The sequence below is a fragment of the Anser brachyrhynchus genome (genome assembly GCF_964034855.1).
Source record: "Anser brachyrhynchus genome assembly, chromosome: 4".
Classification (NCBI taxonomy): Eukaryota; Metazoa; Chordata; class Aves; order Anseriformes; family Anatidae; genus Anser; species Anser brachyrhynchus.
Genome location: NC_137698.1, coordinates 67,023,272 through 67,041,471, shown reverse-complemented (window position 1 = coordinate 67,041,471; position 18,200 = coordinate 67,023,272). Strand labels below are relative to the sequence as shown.

The 18,200-nt window shown below is 37.9% G+C and overlaps 1 protein-coding gene across 4 annotated transcripts in view; it reads right to left on the bottom strand.

Moving 5' to 3' along the window:
• KIAA0232 overlaps positions 1 to 18,200 on the bottom strand; it is a 67,539-nt gene that overhangs the window by 9,605 nt on the left and 39,734 nt on the right. For all 4 annotated transcript variants that reach the window (XM_080591993.1, XM_080591996.1, XM_080591994.1 and 1 more), the window contains 3 exons: positions 13,281 to 13,347; positions 11,860 to 11,941; positions 7,199 to 10,496 (listed from right to left, as the gene is read on the bottom strand). In XM_080591993.1, the coding sequence (XP_080448119.1) occupies positions 7,199 to 10,496; positions 11,860 to 11,941; positions 13,281 to 13,347 (3,447 nt within the window). The remainder of the gene's footprint in view (positions 1 to 7,198; positions 10,497 to 11,859; positions 11,942 to 13,280; positions 13,348 to 18,200) is intronic.

Below are 18,200 nucleotides of genomic sequence, written 5' to 3'. Positions count from 1 at the left end.
GCCCACCCACACCTGCCTTTGTGCCAATCTTTTTGCTGTTCCACTCTTCCAGGCTTTTTTTTTTTTTTTTTTGTATATCAAAACCTGATCTCAGAGCTGCGGTTTGCAGTTTAAAGGACCATCTGGCTCAAGCCCTTGAAACAAAGGCAAGCTGCCTTCTCGTACTCTTCAACGGCACTTTAAGCTTCAGGGCTTTCAAAAAGAGAAGCTTTGCTAGATCGTTTTGTCCATCACGCTGCTAGCTGTTTTTTCTTCCCCTCTATACAAGATAGATTTTTCAGTCCCTTCTATCTTTGTTTCTTGCAGCCTTAAACAACTGTCAAAATTCTCACTCCTTTACCTCAACAGGTATTTCTCTCCTACAGTGCCAACTCTCTACACGAAATTGCTTCCTCCATCTCTTCATGAATGGAGGAAACAGCACATACAGTGCCTTTCCAAATCAAATAGCAAGACTGAGACCAAGGTGAGACAGAACACACTTGATTTTTGTCTGATAAAACTTTGTCCTTTCCAAGCACCGTGTACATTTAATTCTGTTTCCATATTTCTGGTTAAAGGCTGTAGTTGCAGTTAGTAAAACAGCAATTCTAACCCCGAATCTCAGTGTTTGGCTCCACGTAAATAAAATGTTTTGCTCAAGTACAGAAACATTGCTGCTAAGGAACTCAAGTTCTTTTTGAGAAACCAATGTAAAAGAAGAGGGAAAGGACAGGTAGCTAAGATTTCCTTAGCTAGATTTTTACTTTTCCATAAATACATATGTAAAAGTAAACATAAATATAATTCAACCCGCTGTTACAAATCTAAACATAAACACTGTGTGCCTTTGAGCTCTATTTTTGCATCCCTCCCTGCAGTTGTATTCATCTACTTCACAAAGTAAACAAATGTTTGTATTTATCAATGCAAAAGCACAACCCTCTTTTATTCTATTTTTCACCACTTTTTTTTTTAAGACTTCTACGCAATGAAGATTTGAACAACTGTGAAATCCAAGCTCATGAAATGTCCTGTGTTTAAGACTTTTTCATATATGTAAATACGTATACTCAGTTATATGAACATATACAGCATGTTAAAGGGGTAGACTCTGAAACAAGTTAGCTGACTATTTCTGTGGAGTTCTGCAAGATATCTATGGCATTTTTTTGTTTGTTTGTTTTTAGAAGAATCTAAGCTATGTCACCATTTGCAATGCTTGCATTATTTTAGAAGCACAGATACCAAACATGAAAACAGTGCATTAAAGAAAATTATCTTTTCAGTAGCTTTAATCAACATAATACAGCTCACTATACACAAAATGTTTTCAATTTGTACACCGAATTGACACTTGATTACTAGACTGAAATAGCAGACCCTAGATTTCCCTCGTTTACACAGAGCCAAAATTGGACAATTGAGATTATTTAAATTGCTTCAATAATCAGGACAACAAAATCAATACACACACACAAAAAATGCTTAAGCTTTTCCACTATTCTTTCTCCAGTTTTTTGGAGAAACTTTGCTACCCAAATTTAAAATTCCTTTCTTTCCAACTCTCATCTAAACACCTCAAGACCGATACCACTTTCTTTAGATACTGGTTTGACAACACCAGCATTAAACATTTCTGCTGTTTCAGAATGCATGCTGACAAGGATCAAGGCAGTGACAAGAGTGTTGCAGAATCTGAACACAACAAACACTAAAGCGCCATTAGTATCTGAGCATTATTTGAGGTGTTATGACTGTCAGTTTCATAACCAACAACAGAAGAACTGAAGTCTGTAAGTAACTGTACAGAAAAAAATCCTTAAGTGGAAGTTTCCTTGAAGCTGCTCTGCAATCCCTTACAATTAGGGAGAACACAAACACATAATTTAGAAGTCACAGCAGCGATGAACACACTGAGTCCTACTCTAAATGATCAGATCCAAATTTTAGCGCAGCATATACTCAGGGAATACACATCTGGCTCTAGAAGGTAGTCAAAGGATCTAAACTTTATAGCCTTAAAGCCTATCTGGCAGTCACCTCATTTTGGAATTTCACTGAAAACACATCTGTAAGGGAAGCCAGGAGGTCATCTAGTCTCTACTCTTGCACAAAGCCAGAAACAACTACAATGCACTACGCCTAACAGGTATTTGCCTACACTCTAAGTCTCTTCAAGAGAGAATTCACACTGCTTCCCTAAAAACAACTAAGCCTTACAGGGAGCTCATTTTCTTGTTACAATTCCTGTCTTGCAATCTCCCTTGCCGTGCTTTAAGGCCATCACATCCACCTCCTCTGTCTGCCAGAGCTTACAGGACAAGCACAGCTTTCGCCTTTTCTGTGACTGTGAGAATGGCTTCTGCAAGACTACTGGGTACGCTTTCAAGTTTCTCTTCTTTGAGATACAACCACCTTGGTTCCTTCACCCTGTTTTCAGCAGCAGCGATCTTTGTGTTGCTCTCTTCAGGATATCTTGCTTGAAAGAAGGTAATCAAAACCGAGCACGGGACTCCAGCAGAGGGCTTGCTAGTTCCAGCTACAGAGGAGCAATTACTTCCCCTCTTACAGAAGGGCATTCCTATTTATAGATCACAATGTTGCTGCTGTCTTCTGCAAACTGTGTCATTGCTGATTTACGCTCAGCTTATGATACACTTGAAGGTGCTTTTCTGTTTCGCATCATTTCCTTGCCTGTCACTCCTCACGCTGTGTTTGTGAAAAGGATTATTTTTTCTTCAGAAGTTTTCATGTGTCCATGCTGGATTGCATTTTATTTTTCAGATCATTTCTCCATTTCAACAGCCTTTTGATTCTAATCCTGTCTTCCAGTATAACTGTAGGCTTTCCAAGTTTGATATCATCAGGGATCTTCATAAACATGTTTTTTACTCCCCAGACCACAAAATTAATGACCTCCCTTGTCCACTAGAAATACTTTCAGAATAACAGTAAGCCAGTGACGGTTACTTTGAGTGCACAATCTCTTTTTGTCAAGCCAATACTTAATAACTTCTACACTTAATGGTGCATCCATGCCATTTACTGGTTAAAACATTTATTCAGGTAACTTAAGAGTCATTGACAATACCCGTGTTCCATTTTCCTTCTTACAAAAGATGGAAATGTGCTTGCCTTTTCTGCATTTTCTATCTTCTGTGTGTTCTCAAACAAGTATTCTTCTAGGTTGTTTTCAAATTAGTTGCTGCTCATTGGGATATTTAGCTGAATATTCCCACAACTAGCAAAACCAGTGTAATTTATAATCTGTATTTCTCTTTTGCTTGGTCAATTGTCTTTTCATCAATAATTCAAACAATGAGCAAAAAAAGCATTACAGGACCTTTTTGTCATTACCACTTCATAGTTTTCCAAGCTCGTGCACTGTGTGTCTCACAAAAATCCTTCTTCAGAAATTTTTCTGTGCCTGATTTACTTCTAGGACTTAGAGGAAGACCAAATCTTTACCTTTTTGGCTTACTTCATACCTTATTTTTTCATCATGACTTTTAAACCAACACTGTGAACTCCATCTTTTTAGGGTCCCTCTCCTACCAGACACTTTCATCTTTCAAAATCTCAACAAATTATGTCTTATTAATCAGAAAGTTAGAGCCTAGAGTCTCTGTAGCTGTTTTCATCATCTGCCATGATCTGCACATACCAGAACTATCTGGACCAATCCTTTCTCACGATTACTATCCCTTTTACAAAGGAGTACTTTGCTTTGTGTATTGATGACTGTGCTTTTCCACCTGATTCTCCTGTGAACCTCCGTAGTGGTTTACAGCAGGTTACCCCATACACTATTCTCAGAACCAATGTATGTAAGGCACCCCTCCTCCCTTCCTCTTCCACCCGCCCTTCCTACAGAAGTTAGATACTGGCATCACATCACTCCAGTCAAACACAGCACCTCACCAAATCTAACACGCCAATTTAGTCGCAAGAACCATAAACACTTAAGTGCCTTTGCCAGTCAAATTTCCTAGCCCCACAGGCACCGTTGGCACGTTCAGACCTCAGAAATTTGGTAATGATCCCAACAGAACCCACAAGTTCCTTTATCTATGTCAAGGACTCAGCAGTATAAGCATTCTTAGGCACAACTACTAGACCAGAGTCCATATAACATTTATTGGTAAGAGTTTCAGTATTATTATTTATAGACCATTAACTTGACCACAGTGCATACTTACCCACTACTCCAGAGCTAAGTGGTAAGAGCATTTACTTAGAAGAAAAAGGATTGTACCTCAGTGTCCCCCAACCCTCCGCCCCCATTTTTATTTTCTTTTAAGTTAAAATCTTAAGGCTTATAAATATAATTCAATTTTGAATAACTTCTCTATCACCAAATTCCTGCTGCAAAACACGCTATAATCCTGAAGAAGTGCTCTACTAAAGAAGGTATGCTACTAAAGAAGGTACGAGGAAGAAACTCAACATGATTCTCGTACATTCTTATAAATAGAAGGTATTCTAAGATGTATATTTACACAGCATGTATATAATTCAAGTTAATGTGACACAAAACATACTCATCCACTATTACCCTGTGGTCTACATTAGTATTTTCAAGTCCATTACTTATGCAAAACGTTGGAGAAACCCGTATCTCAGAACACAACTCAAACTTTGTTGGTTAACAGCGAGTTAAAGCAATACATTTAAGTGTTATCAGAAGTCCATAGAACAAAGCATGAAAGCCTCATTTAAAATGAATTTACAAATATTGATCTCTACTAATCAGTCAGTTCTCTTCAAGCCTCTGCTCAAGTTAAAACTCTTTTTCCTGTGGATATACATATGGGGTGTCAAAGAGGAATGCCTCTCCTAAACTGTTCTAATTCTACATATTTTATACTGAATTTAACACCCTTGAAAATACTTTTCTTACAGAAAGTTCACATGTAGAAGATCTAATTGTATGACACCCATTCCTGGGCACAAAAGAGTCATCATCTTTACTGACTAAAGTTTACTTCGTAACCAACACATTAGAATGTATTGTTTTAATGCTTATAAAGCTTCTCTTTTACAAATAGATATAACTCCAAAAATAAACATAGATAACCGTTCTCAAACCAAAAAGCCAATTAACTTCAGATGCACACTAATGGCTCTTAGAAAAGCTCAGAGCGCATACACATCCTCTTGAGACACACTAGATACAGGAGGGCTGGTTAACCCAGTCTTTCTGAGTTTAAGTTGTAATGAAGCTCCTCAAGCCCCCTAGGAAGAGCTTAATTTCAAACCAAATTGGTGTACAGACTGCCAAGATAGTTGTTGGCCCTTTGTACTTAGCAGTAGCTTTTAATTTTGAAGCTATGAAAATTACTATAAAATTACGTGACCTGAACACGGGAAGCAGTTGGCTTGCTTCTTGTTGTAGGGAAGCAAAGGAAAACAGAATACTGGAAATTTCTGACCAGCAATCAGTAATTAAGTTTTTTTCAAGCCTTATAGCTACTATAAACTCTGTAAACCATTGTAAACTTCTTATCCTATACCAGAAATGTACTACTTTCTTGTATGGGTAAGCAGTTGAAGAAAAGATGAGAATAAGCATCCTTGTGGAGCACCAAGCAACCAGAAAGGAGATCTGTGAAGAGGCTGGAAGGAACTTCAGTCTCTCACTATCACAGATAAGTGCATTATACCATTTATTCATTTATTACGTCCTACTGTATGATAAAGCTAGATTCTGTTTGCCCAGTAAAAGGTAAGTTCCAGAATCTCTTCTGACATACAGCCTAAGTTTACTCATGTTTTTTGGTGACTTTTATTGCAAGGCCTGGCACAAACACGGAAAACCCCCAGACTCCAGGGAAGCAGGCACCACAATTATTTGATTTTCTTGTACAAGCAGCAGACAACAGCTTACTGACACTGGCAAGAGAAGCAGTAATAGTAATTAATTTAAAGGTGAGTGAAAGAAGAAACAAATGGGGAAGAAGCAAAATAAGGAACTGTTTTCATTCAACAAAAAGGTTAGCTTTAGTTTTAGCGAGAAAATGGTTAGCTTTCCCATATATGAATTAGCATTTCGAACTTGTAATTGAGGAGCATACAGTCAGCACAACACAAGCAAGGCACAACTCTCCAGTTAGAAGCATAAAAGAATGCCTTCCCAATGGAGGTGCTACAACTGCCAAGTACGCATAAGAAGAGACTGAAGAGGAAAAGAGAACGTAAGATCCAACTAACTAACCAGACAATTTCTCTGAGCTGGCCACTCAGTGAAATGATTTTGCAGGTCAATTTTTTTTTTATTATTATTATTATTTTCCCCTCAAGAGCAAAGGGAATGAACAGCAAGAAAGACTTGGCTATTTACGTCTGGAAGAGTTTCTGCTCTTGATCGTTACTTAACCTATGACTACAATGACCTGAAACAAAATTCTGAGCTTAAGTCTTAGTTGGACTGAGGCCTCCTTACAGTGCTGCAGTAGCAATGTACGTTTTTGCATCCATGTTTTGTTTCTTTTTGTGTCTAACACCAACAGGAGAACACTTTATTTTTCAGATTAATTAAACCTTTCTAGAAACCCTTCTTTGCCTAAGTTTACATGCAGTAATTCAACTCCATAGTCTTCTACTTGGAAGTAATTACAATTCATGTTGAAATTCATATTGAAAAGACTGATTTCATATTTTCCTCTTCAGTATTTTAAAATAGACTTGAATCAAAATCAGTAATATCTCACTATTCAAAATTTATGCACATTTTAACATATGTAAATCAGGAAAAAATAACCTAAGGTAAACAGATCTTAAAGTCACATGAGTGTACACATGCATATATTTCTAAAGGTATGCAAGATGACACTGTAACTCCTGAAGATGGTTATTTTTTTCACAGAACCACAGAATGATCAAGGTTCAAAGGGACCTCTGGAGGCCATCGTGTCCAACCCCCCTGCTGAAGCAGGGCCACCAAGAGGAGGTTGACCAGGACCATGTCCAGACGGCTTCTGAGTACCTCCAAGGAGGGAGGCTCCACAACCTCTCTGGGCAACCCGTGCCATTGCTTGGTCACCCTCACAGCAAAAAAGTGTTTCCTGATGTTCAGGCAGAACCTCCTGTGTTTCTATAGAACTACATTTTTCTAGAGAGCTATACAATTACAATCATTTAAATTGAACTGTCACATGATGAACTGCTGGTTATCAGCTGTTAGCTGCAAATTCCATAATTTTACACATCCACATACCTCTTCAAGCTCTCCTGAAGAAACAGGATTATCCTCGTATGTGGGGAAATGGCACCCTGCTTTACAACTGCAAAACCTGCTAGTCTCCTCACGTGGCTCCACTATTCTGCAGTTTACTTTAGAGCTCTCCACCGCCCTCCCATCTAGGGATTCTTTCATACTGCATTCTAAACATGGATCTTGGTTTCCTACTGGCAACATCCCAGCCGATTCTTCTTGGGAATCCAATGATGTTTGTGCACTCTTCTCCATTCCAGACTTTTTTAATCTGGGAAGGAATTTTCCAGATTCAAGCTCTGATTTTCCATAATAATGCCCTTCCTTTTCTGCATCTTCTTCCAGAGGTTTGAGATCTGCTTGCGGATCCTCAAACACATCTACTTGAGAAGGGACAGCAATACTTCCCTCATCTTTTTCTGACTCAAATTCTGACTCACTTCCACCACCTGGAGAAAGTTCAGATGCAGAAATTGGGCGAAAGTGAGTCCTCGGAGAAATCCGTATAGCCCTGTACTGCGTTCGATCAACACCACATATCCTGGGGTGTAAAACCTCACTGTCTGAATCAGAGCACAGAATTGACTTAGGTTTAAAACTAGGGCTGAAAGATGCAATTCCTTCTGGCTCAAACGAACACTCTACATGAAGAACTTGAGAAAATGGATTGTTCAGGTCAAAGGAAGAGAATGAGTACTCAAGCCCTGGTTCTTCAACTTGAAAGTTACCACAAGCTCCCAGTAAGTCTTCATGGAAGATAAAAGAGAAACCCTTATTTAATCCATTATCTCCACTCTTCGATTGCTCATTCTGTTCAAATGATACAAATGGCCTCCATAATTGCCTATGACCAGGGGCAAAGCTGTTACCTGGAGTCATAAAAACATCTGTACCAGCTATCGTCACCACATCAGAAGCTGCACATTGTAATAAGCTCCCTTTTGAGTGACTAGGTGGCACCACCGCCCATTCTCCATCACTGTTAAATGTTTTCAGCTCCCCGTACACACCACCAAGTATAAAAGAGTTTTCTTTATCTTGGTTAACATCCCAAGGTTTCGATGGTGTTGTATAGTCACCACCATCTACTTTTGATAAATCATTTGAGACAAAGGCTCTCTTCTCTAAATTCTCTTTTTGACCTTCCCAAAGGTGATACTCTGATCTCTGCACTGCTTTATTGGGCTCCTGGAGGGTTTCAACTTTTGCTTCTGTATCCAAACAGCAGCAATAGTTATTTACATCAGTTGAAAACAATTCATCTTCTATTCCTTCTATTTCTACCATTGCTGCAGAATTTCTGTCTGTCATATTTGTCCAAATATCTTTAATAACCCCTGAGCTGTAGCCATCTCCATGTGGACTGCTTTCACTACACCCTTGTGTAGTTTCATAGTCTTTACTTTCTGCTTTTTGTTCTAGCTGAATACCACAGACAGATTCTAGCTTAGATTTTTTTTTGAAAATCAAAGTGGGCATTTCTCCTAAAGTTCTAGCTTGTTGCTGGCAGGTTTCTTCTGGCAAAAAGTCTAGAATTTCTTCATCTACATAACTTGAAGACACTCTAGGAACTACATAATTAATATCTTCTGCATTAAATTGCGTGGATTCTTCATACGGAATATTTAAAGTCTCATTATCTGAACGTGTTTCTTCTGAGTGTGACCATGGACTACAAGTTCTTGTTGAAAGATTGGAACAGTGTTCATTTTCATCAAAGGCACTATTTTTGGTCCATATTAGCAATCTAGACTGTGTTTTCCCAAGAATATTACCAGTGCTACTAGAATCTGCATTTTCATTTCCCAAGTTGAGTGTTTCAAAAGAAAATGGTAAAACAGAGTTACTGCATTGCACTTCAAACACTGAAAAACAAGAGTTTATACCAGACCCTTCATTAATATCTGAAAAGAGCTCTTGATTGCCAGCAAGCATGTGTGAATTAAGCATTGTGCTGTCTAAGATGGGGGAGAATCTGATAGGAGAATCTCCTCCGAAACTTTCCCCATCTGCATCACCAGAACTAGAAGATGAACAGCACTCCCAAAATTGAGCTAAATTACTAAGGTCTTGCAAGAACCACCCTTCAGCACCAACAGAGCTGGTCGAATCTGTCCATATTGCACTTTCCCCTTGCAACTCCATTCCATCTAACACTATGCAACATTCTGCCTCAAAATCAGTTTTTTCTTTACTCTTTTGTCGAATCATATTTAAAATCCGACTCTCCCCTTGCATCGTATCTGAGGCACCAGGATCCAACATGGATTGATCAATATCCACTTCATAGAAGTGTGTTAGTTCTGATAGATGAACATCATCTAAATATTTGTCGTCCTCCGGTTGAGAACAAATTGAGGTCCCAGCGAGGTCAATATCCTCATTTAGAACTGCAGGCATTTCTACAAAGTGACCATCGATGAAAGTACCTGCTGCGAGGTATGTTTTATGAATATTATTGTTGCTAATACAAAGACCATGCACTGATTCAGACAACTCTTCTACAGCCTCTGATGTTACGCCACATATATCTTCTCGGTTGCGGTACGTAGTCTCCAGCTTGCTTTTTCTGCTAAGAGGAACAAAGTACTCTGTGATCGGCTCAGTATACCACAAGGGTTCTTCTTTATATTCCTTTTCATTTCTGCTGTCTAAATACAAATCTTTTCCATCGTTACCGCCAGCTTCTTTTCTTCCAATTTCTTTTAATGGCCTTTTACCTCTTTTGCACAGCTGTTTGATGGACCCGCTGCTACTGCTGCTACTGCTTCCGCTGTGGACTTTTCTATCAGCCTTTTCACCAGATTTCACTGCAAGCCTGCTTTGCCCGTTACGCCCCTTTTTGTTTCGAACCTCTCTTGTTTTATGTCTTACTTTTATACATTTCATGGATGCCTTGTATTCACCTTGATTACCACTAGAACTTGAGCCAGCCTCACTGGATCCAGAAGACCAGGAGCGAGGACGCATCTTTCCCTCAGACTTATGTCGGACTTGCTTTTTGTACAAAACAGGCTTATCTTCAACAGCATTGTTACTAAACTTGTTTTCTTTCTCATTTTTACTTTTCTTCTGCTGGGTTCTTTCATGTACAGTGGCAGGTACTTTATTACTTCTATCTTTCGTTACTTCGCTTTCACTATTGCAGTCCTTTGGAGAAGATGTATCCGTGCTAGTTGGTGGAGCAGTGGATGAAGATGAGGAGCTAGAGTAAGAGCATACTTTGGATTTATTCCATACAGTCATAATTTCCTGCAGGCAAACTGGCTTTTCAGAAAGAGGAGGAAACGCTTCGTAGTACCTGAAAGCAATACAAAAAGGTGACATTCGTATCTTTGAACTTCAGACAGGCATTAAAATTAGAAAGTAAAAATACATCAAATCACTACCAATACGATTGTCGAAAAAATCTAGTTTGTTCTACTTACACACATTCCACTCTTAGCACTGTTTATTTGAATGACAACAAAGGGGAGATTAAGATAACTTTAGAAGTACTTATAAATGATTAAAAATACACAGCAAAGTAAAACAATCCCAGTTCTAGGAAGTATTAAATTTCATCATAGACAGAAATTGTGAATGCTTAGAACAGTGAAGGCCTGACTCCAAATTTATTAGATAACATAGCAATTTGCTATACCAGTCTTACGTGTGTTCGGTTTAAAGTATAAATGAGGAAGTTTTGATTCTCAGTCAATTCAGTTCTGAATTTCAGTGGCCAGTTAGTTCTCCTTTGTAAAACAAGAACTGTTAGCTTCTACATAGCTTGTTCTTCCAGTTATTAAAAAAAAAAAAAGTTACTGCAGAAATCAATCATCAACATGGTTTTGCACAGACAGAGAATAAGCTCCAAATTCTAAAAAAAGTCTTAGTTATTGCAAGAAAGTATAGTTATACAGTAGTTTAAGATGCATCACAGCTTTGTCCAACAGATTAAAAAATGTTTTTCTGCCACATGAAAGCAGCATGTGTTTGGCAGTAAAGAGATTTATACCAATTCTCATGTATTTCAATATTGTTTTTAAAAACAAGAAGTCAGTCAAGTTAAGCGTCAGCACAATCAGCTCCCTGAAGAAGTAGCATCCATACAGCAACGCTTGGACTAGACTGCTGCTAGCAATGCTTATTAGTAAAAGATACAGACAGTCATATCTCCAAGAGAAGACAACGATAAAGCTCCTGGGTACAAGAACACCAGGCTCAGGTACTTGGTAACCAGGAGACCACTTTGGTTATAAAGAATTTAAGGGTTATAAAGAGTTGCAGTTTCCCATTTCGGCAACAGAAGACAGAGTTCTGAAGACAGAAAACTGATTCTCTCCCTGAAATGTGTCAATTAATACCATTTTAAGGGCTTTTAATTTGCCTAGCTGACTTGGTCTCAAGGAAACCAAAATACAATATGGTTTGAGTTCTGCATATAGCCAAAAGAAGGCAGCAAAATGAAGTAGTAAGGACTTGCCAGAAATTAAACTAGCCTATGACACTAAATGCTTATGCTTAAATATTTAAGATGAACAAAAGAGGATAGCAGGAAAAAAAAAAGTATTGCTTAATATCCAAAAAGCTCCAGATTTACCACTAAGTTAACTTCACTGTTTTAAAATATGGGTGTAAAAGGATAGAAGAGAGAATGGTCTAAGATAATAACAACAACATACATTTCTACTTGATCCTTTGCTGTGGGAGATAAATCAGTCTCAGGAGACAAAGAGCCTTCTAATTTTTTGTGAATCTTCTCCTCTGTTTTGGAAAAAAATTCCAAATGCTTAACAGAAAAATTCAAAAATCCAATGCATTTTATAACAGTCTTTAACAAAAAGCACAAGGATGTGCAGCTTTTTTTCATAAAACACTATAAATAACAGAACAAAGCATGGTCTGAGTATTATGCATACAGAAGTCTCAAGAAATCAACAAAGATTCAAGCTTTCCACAGTTGTCTCGCTAAACCCCACAAATTTCAAACATGACAGGCTAGCAGCAGGCCTTCTCGTGGTTAACAATGCCCCCACTAGGAGACTTCCTATGGAGTTTTTTTTTTAGTTATTTCATATTCAAATCCTTATCCCCTCCTTACATTGCTACATATAACACAAAACCACAATTTCTTTAACTAAGCATTTTTATAGTTACACCTAATTTCTCAAATATTTCACCAAAAGAAAGTACCCTGGCAGTAATTGCTGTGTTTTGTGTGGATATAAAAGCATATTTCCTATGTGAGAGGTGACTCTACTGATTTTTATTTCTATTAAAATATAAAAAATAAAAAAAATGCTGAAAGATGCAGACAAATTCAACTTTTTTTTTTCTAAATAAATGGTCTGCATCACCTTGGCTCAACAAGCAAGTATCACAGCACTATGAAATAGCGAGAGACTAGTGATTACTGTTTAAAAACATAAAAAGGGAATTGAAACAGCTAAAATTATGCTTTAAGCAGGCAAATACTTATTCTTCATTGCTATCTATACTACACTGGACCCGTATTATTTTTACTGTAAGGTGCCAAAGGCTGCTGCTTTGTGCCTGAACAAACATTTAAGTGCAATGAACTTCCATTGGACACATAATTTTATATTATGCTCCCTGCCATACACTTGGGAACATAATATCCTCATTACCACTCCTCTAAAGACCAGGGATTTTAAGTACACCTCTGTGACAGCTACTTGGATGATTTTCACGAGAATAGCTATTCTTTGCAAATATCAATATATACAAAAGGAAAAGAATCAAGCCCACTTTATTTTAATTTCTTTTGGTGGGAAGGGACAATGCTGAATATGGAATATTTACTAAAAAAGCATGCCTAGCTGGACAGTTACTTCTTTTGAACAGTTACTTCTTTTCACAAGAATTCCCTTTGTGAATGGCTATTTGTTAGGTAAATAAAGCATACCAGTACACAATTGTTTAAACTATTTGAATTAAATTATTCAGCGTATTTTTAAATTGCATGGCCTAAAGGAATAGCTACTGAAATAACAGCCCATCCCCTCTTCTCCCAAATCTCAGAAGGGTATACAGTTAGTAAATACAATATACAGCCCCAAAAGTTTCAAGATTTATTCCTTACCTTGCTTACTCTGAAGGTCTTTCAGTCTGGAGCAAAGCTCCTCCACTAAAGTTTCAATCCCAGAGCTCTGCACAATAACAAAAAACAAAGCCACAAAAAAAGGGAAAAAACAGAAAATATAGCTTACCAAAAATAAAAGAATATTCATTTTATACAAAGACATCGATAGAGTAAACATATCTTGGCAGCCATGTGTTTTTGCACGGTAACTACGCATTAAAAAGCAAGAAAAGTTATTCCTAAGTATAAATCCATTCCTGTAAATACATTAATCAGACGTAAAAACGATTCCACAAAACAAGTGAATACATTCACACTACTAGTGAATACATTCAAACTGCAAGTCACAAATTACCGTATATCCAAGGTTTTGCAAACTACATCATCATATTTACTGCCCTGTATCACTTGGTTTAGCTGAGTGTCTCCGGATAAAAGTCCCAGAATCAGCTCATCACTGAGACATTTCAAACAGCTAAGCCTGACCCTTTTTGCTGCACAATTTATACCTGCGAGAAAGGCACTGTTAAAAAGTACACAGAAAATCATGAGTGAAGGTGAAAAGTAGAACACTATGAAAAGGTATTTAGCAAGGACAGAGAGGGAAAGTTCCCGAAGTATCTTCATACAAAACATATCCCATTGCTCTGTCAGTTTGCAATGCGCAATTTTTTATTTTTACTTATTTTAAAACATTGTGTTGTTTGCTTCAGAGAACAGAGGGAAAAATAGCTCATTCATCTTCCCTTATCAGCCTCTATTTTCCTCCTCTATTCCCACACAAACCTTTACACTCAAGTTTCCTTTTAAATCCAATTTCAATGCTATTTGCACATGCATTTTTCTGCTTTTACTATCTGCCTACACTTGTGAGCAGTTCTAGATAAAGCAGCAGTACGAGAGCAGCAAAACACTGAAAGAAACACTCGCATAAAGCAGGACAGTGTGCTGCCAACTGTCCCACTGGAGAAAACACCACGCTATTCTAGTAGAATTAAACTTGCATGCCAGTCAGTGAAATACTGAATACCAGCCTACAGCCTGGAATGTTAATTCCTTTTGGAAGGAAAACCAGGTGAGGTGAGTACTGTGCTATTATTTCGATATGCAGGGGCCACATTTGGAGATAACACTGCACTTTTCCAACTGCAAACAGAAGGCTGGAATCACAGCAAAAAGGCAACCTGAAACACGTGAGGAGGACGTGGGAAGCCCCCTTCCCATTACCTCAACAGCTGGGAGTGCTAACTACGGAGACTTGGGCAGCTTCTTGTACCCTACACACAGTTTTCCCAAATAACAGCTCCAGCATCTTGTCCCCATCCCACCTGGAGACTGAGACTGCTACAAACCCTGCTACAGAACTACCTCACCTGAATTTAGCATGCTCTTGTGTGCACATAGTCAGGGAATTTGCACACTCTCCAGAAGTAACATAAACAACACGTCAAGGTAAAGAAATGCATAAAAAGAAGTTTAAGATTTGCTGTGTCACTGTCGTGGCAGATTTTGTTTTTCCAAGGTCTAGGAGGAGTTCCTTCTTTCTCCTGCCCACTGGCTAGAAATTGCTAAGAAATGTGAATATATGATGTTAAAGCACAAGTAAATTTTATGGAAAAGGGAATATTAAATTATACAACCAGCTTGAAACCAGCTTGTTTAAATCCATCAGAAACACACTTGAAAAATCATATACTGAATCACTGACTTAATGCTAACCTCTAAATTTTAATTATTTGCAGTCAAGTGAGAAAGCAATTTTCTGTTTGCATCAGCATTGCTGCACTGAAGTCTTAAATATAAAACTTTATGCCACGTACTTAACTGAGGATGACTTAGCAATATTAAGCATTAGAAGATATCTTCTATATCAGTAAATTTACTAGCAGAAATCATATTTAGAAAGAGCTAAGCAGCATAGTAAAATGGACAAACCTATGTAGCTGTAATAATTGTCAGTTTATACCTTTATCACTTCTGACTCCCCCTTCCTCCCCGCAAAAGGGCAACAGAGGAGGAGCTGGCCTTGTTTTTGCCTAGCTCTCTGAACCCTCTAACTGAGCAGACTCTTGTAGCAAATGCTCAAAACCTAAGCAATATAAATAAGTTAAGGAAGGGAGTCTACACCATCATGTCAAATCAAAAAAATCAACCCAAAACAGCAACGATATGCTCACCATTACACTGAAGAAGGGAAAACTTTTCGTATCAAACACTTCATTTCCTCCCGTACCATGAAACTAATACTTGAGTCAGCTGACACGCTGCATGCTGTCCTGCATAGCACTCCTATGTAGCTAGTGCTAGGTTAAAAGGGAAAAAAAAAAAAGGCAGCACTGTGCAGAATGCCAAGTCTCTAGAGACCACTTACTCAACCTCTTGCTGCAGTATGTAAAAACAGGCTGCAGACAATGAAGCAAATGCCACAGCAACTATTCTATATATGACCATGTTCTTGGCTGAATATGTGATTTATTAAACGTAGTTTTTCGTTGTTTAAGTTAATGCGTTGTAGTTGCAGCAATCCCAGTGCCAGAAAGCAGGATATTTCAGGCACTGCCTTCACAAAATTAGGTGATCTGCCTGAAGTGCTTTGCTTAGGTTTAAATTTAAAGACAGTCCCCAAACAGGAAAAATACTAGAGTATCTTAAAAGTACTTTCCAATGTGGAAGTCTTAGCACTTAATTAGGATTGCTTTTGTAATTCCAACATGAAAAGCTTAAATCTCATGATCACCTGTGAGATTATTTAAACTACTGACCCAAATTTCCACTAACCCTTTGCTCTCATTCCAACTACAGAAGGCAGCGTCGTTTTTTTTTTAAATTCATACTTACATTTTGCTCAAATCCTCCTCCACACATTTTTATTCTATTCTACTTTTTCAAACATCCTATTTCTTTCCTCTGCTTTAACTTACATCCAGTTCTACCAAAAGCTGTGCTTTTTGGCTTTTCATCAGCTAGCTGAGGCAAGGGAAGGCTTACATAAAGGAGAGGTGTTATATTACTGGCACAGGAACGACTGTGCTAATAGATAAATTAAGCTTCTGAACTCACCCAGCATGAAAAGAACAGTCAATCTGACTGCTACAGTTATAGGACGCTCTCTAATAGTCTTGCTTACAGACCAACGTTCAGAGGCAAATTAATGTAGCTCTGCATAATGAGGAATAAGAGCAATTAAAAAAAAGCAAAGCTCACTGTTTATAGGTAAATATAAAAGTATTTATACATACTGCATGTAATACTGCAATATAATATTGCATACGAACATGTGTATAGACACATGCATAGGTAATGACAAAACTTAAAGATTTTTAACATGCTCTGCTTTTCAAACTGAGCAGTCATAGACGACACGCTTTCAGCAACTAAGTTGCTTTTGAACGTATGTTTGCGCCCCTGTAAAACTGCAGAAAAAGTTCCCAGAAGATACTAAATCTGTAAATTTAATTACTTCAGAAATTCTTTTATAAATTCAAAATAATCAATGTAATTAATTGTGAACAATAGAAACAAAATATAATCATGTACACGAAATTAGAGTCCACTAAAAACTGTTGCCTATGTAGCAGTGGACTCTGGCTTCTAATGCTCTGAGAGTTTTTAGGATGAAGCTGTTGAACATTAGGCCCTACCACTTTAATTCTTGCTGACCTTTATCTCCGCTAGCAGATTACTTCTGAAGGCTGCAAACAAGCACCACACAGTCACTGTCCTAAGGATTTAATGCCTTTATTTTCCCCTGAATTTGATCACAAATGTTCTAGCACCACTATTATTTCACGTAGTTATTCTACAGAACTGAGGATAGCACAGATCAACAGAATTTTGCTTTTCTACTGGTTCTGCAGTCCAAGTAATGTCATCTAGTTACGGCTTTCACACTTCCATCCAAAAAATGCCAGGCAAATACACACGTAATTCTGCAGATTTGTACATAAGGAATAGCCAAAAACTCTGGACAAAAAAAGGAGAAAACATGTCAAGGGAAAAAAAAGTTCATTTAGAATGAGCTTTCCAGATCTGATGTACCATAACTTATCTGCAGAAATGGAAAAATTCCATCAGGTTACACAACTCATGAGGCAAAGGTTGTGGCTTCCCCCCCCCCCCCCCCCCCCCCCCCCCTTCTAGCTTAACCTAAGTTAATACCTTCCTCCAGAAGCTTTGAACTGTGTACCCTGGATTATTTACTAAAAATGACTTGTTACTTGAGGCCTGTAAGGTATGAGGAAAGTTCCTTGTTCCTCTTTAAGCTTTTTGGAAAGAGAAGCATTACACTTCAGTATAACAACCAAAAAAAAAAAATGTTTTTTTTTTCTTTTTTTTTTTTTTTAAAGTGCTTTCTAGCTTATACTTTTGAAACAAGTCCTCGTTTCACTTTCACGTTTTCATCACATTTCAGAGACTCACTGAACTGTGCAGGTTTGAAAGTACCTATGGAGTTCATCTGGTCCAAACCCCTGCTCATGCAGGATCATCTGGAGCAGAATTCTGACACTTCTTTCACAGAACGAGTTCAAACAATCTAGAAATTAAGGTTAATCAATATATCCATAGTTTCAAATCGTTCTTTTAACAGGTCAGACTCTCCAGACCGAGATGTACTTTGATTGTAGTGCATCGGGTTTGTTTTCTTGGCGTGCAGCCTGTCACCAAGCGAAGGATTAGGTAGCTATTCCATATGAATCAGCTGTTAAGCCACGTGAACTGAATAAGACACAAGATGTGATTCACTGCAACCACACATCTATTTCTATATTTTGTAGGATGAAAAGAGCTAGCTGGAAGTCTATGGTTTCGTTTTCTAAAATTTTGGTACGGTATGGTATACCTGGTTATAGGTATATACGTCTCAGATTTTTATTTTTTGTAGAAGTCTGAAAAAGAGAGTCACAAGCTTGCCTTTCTTAA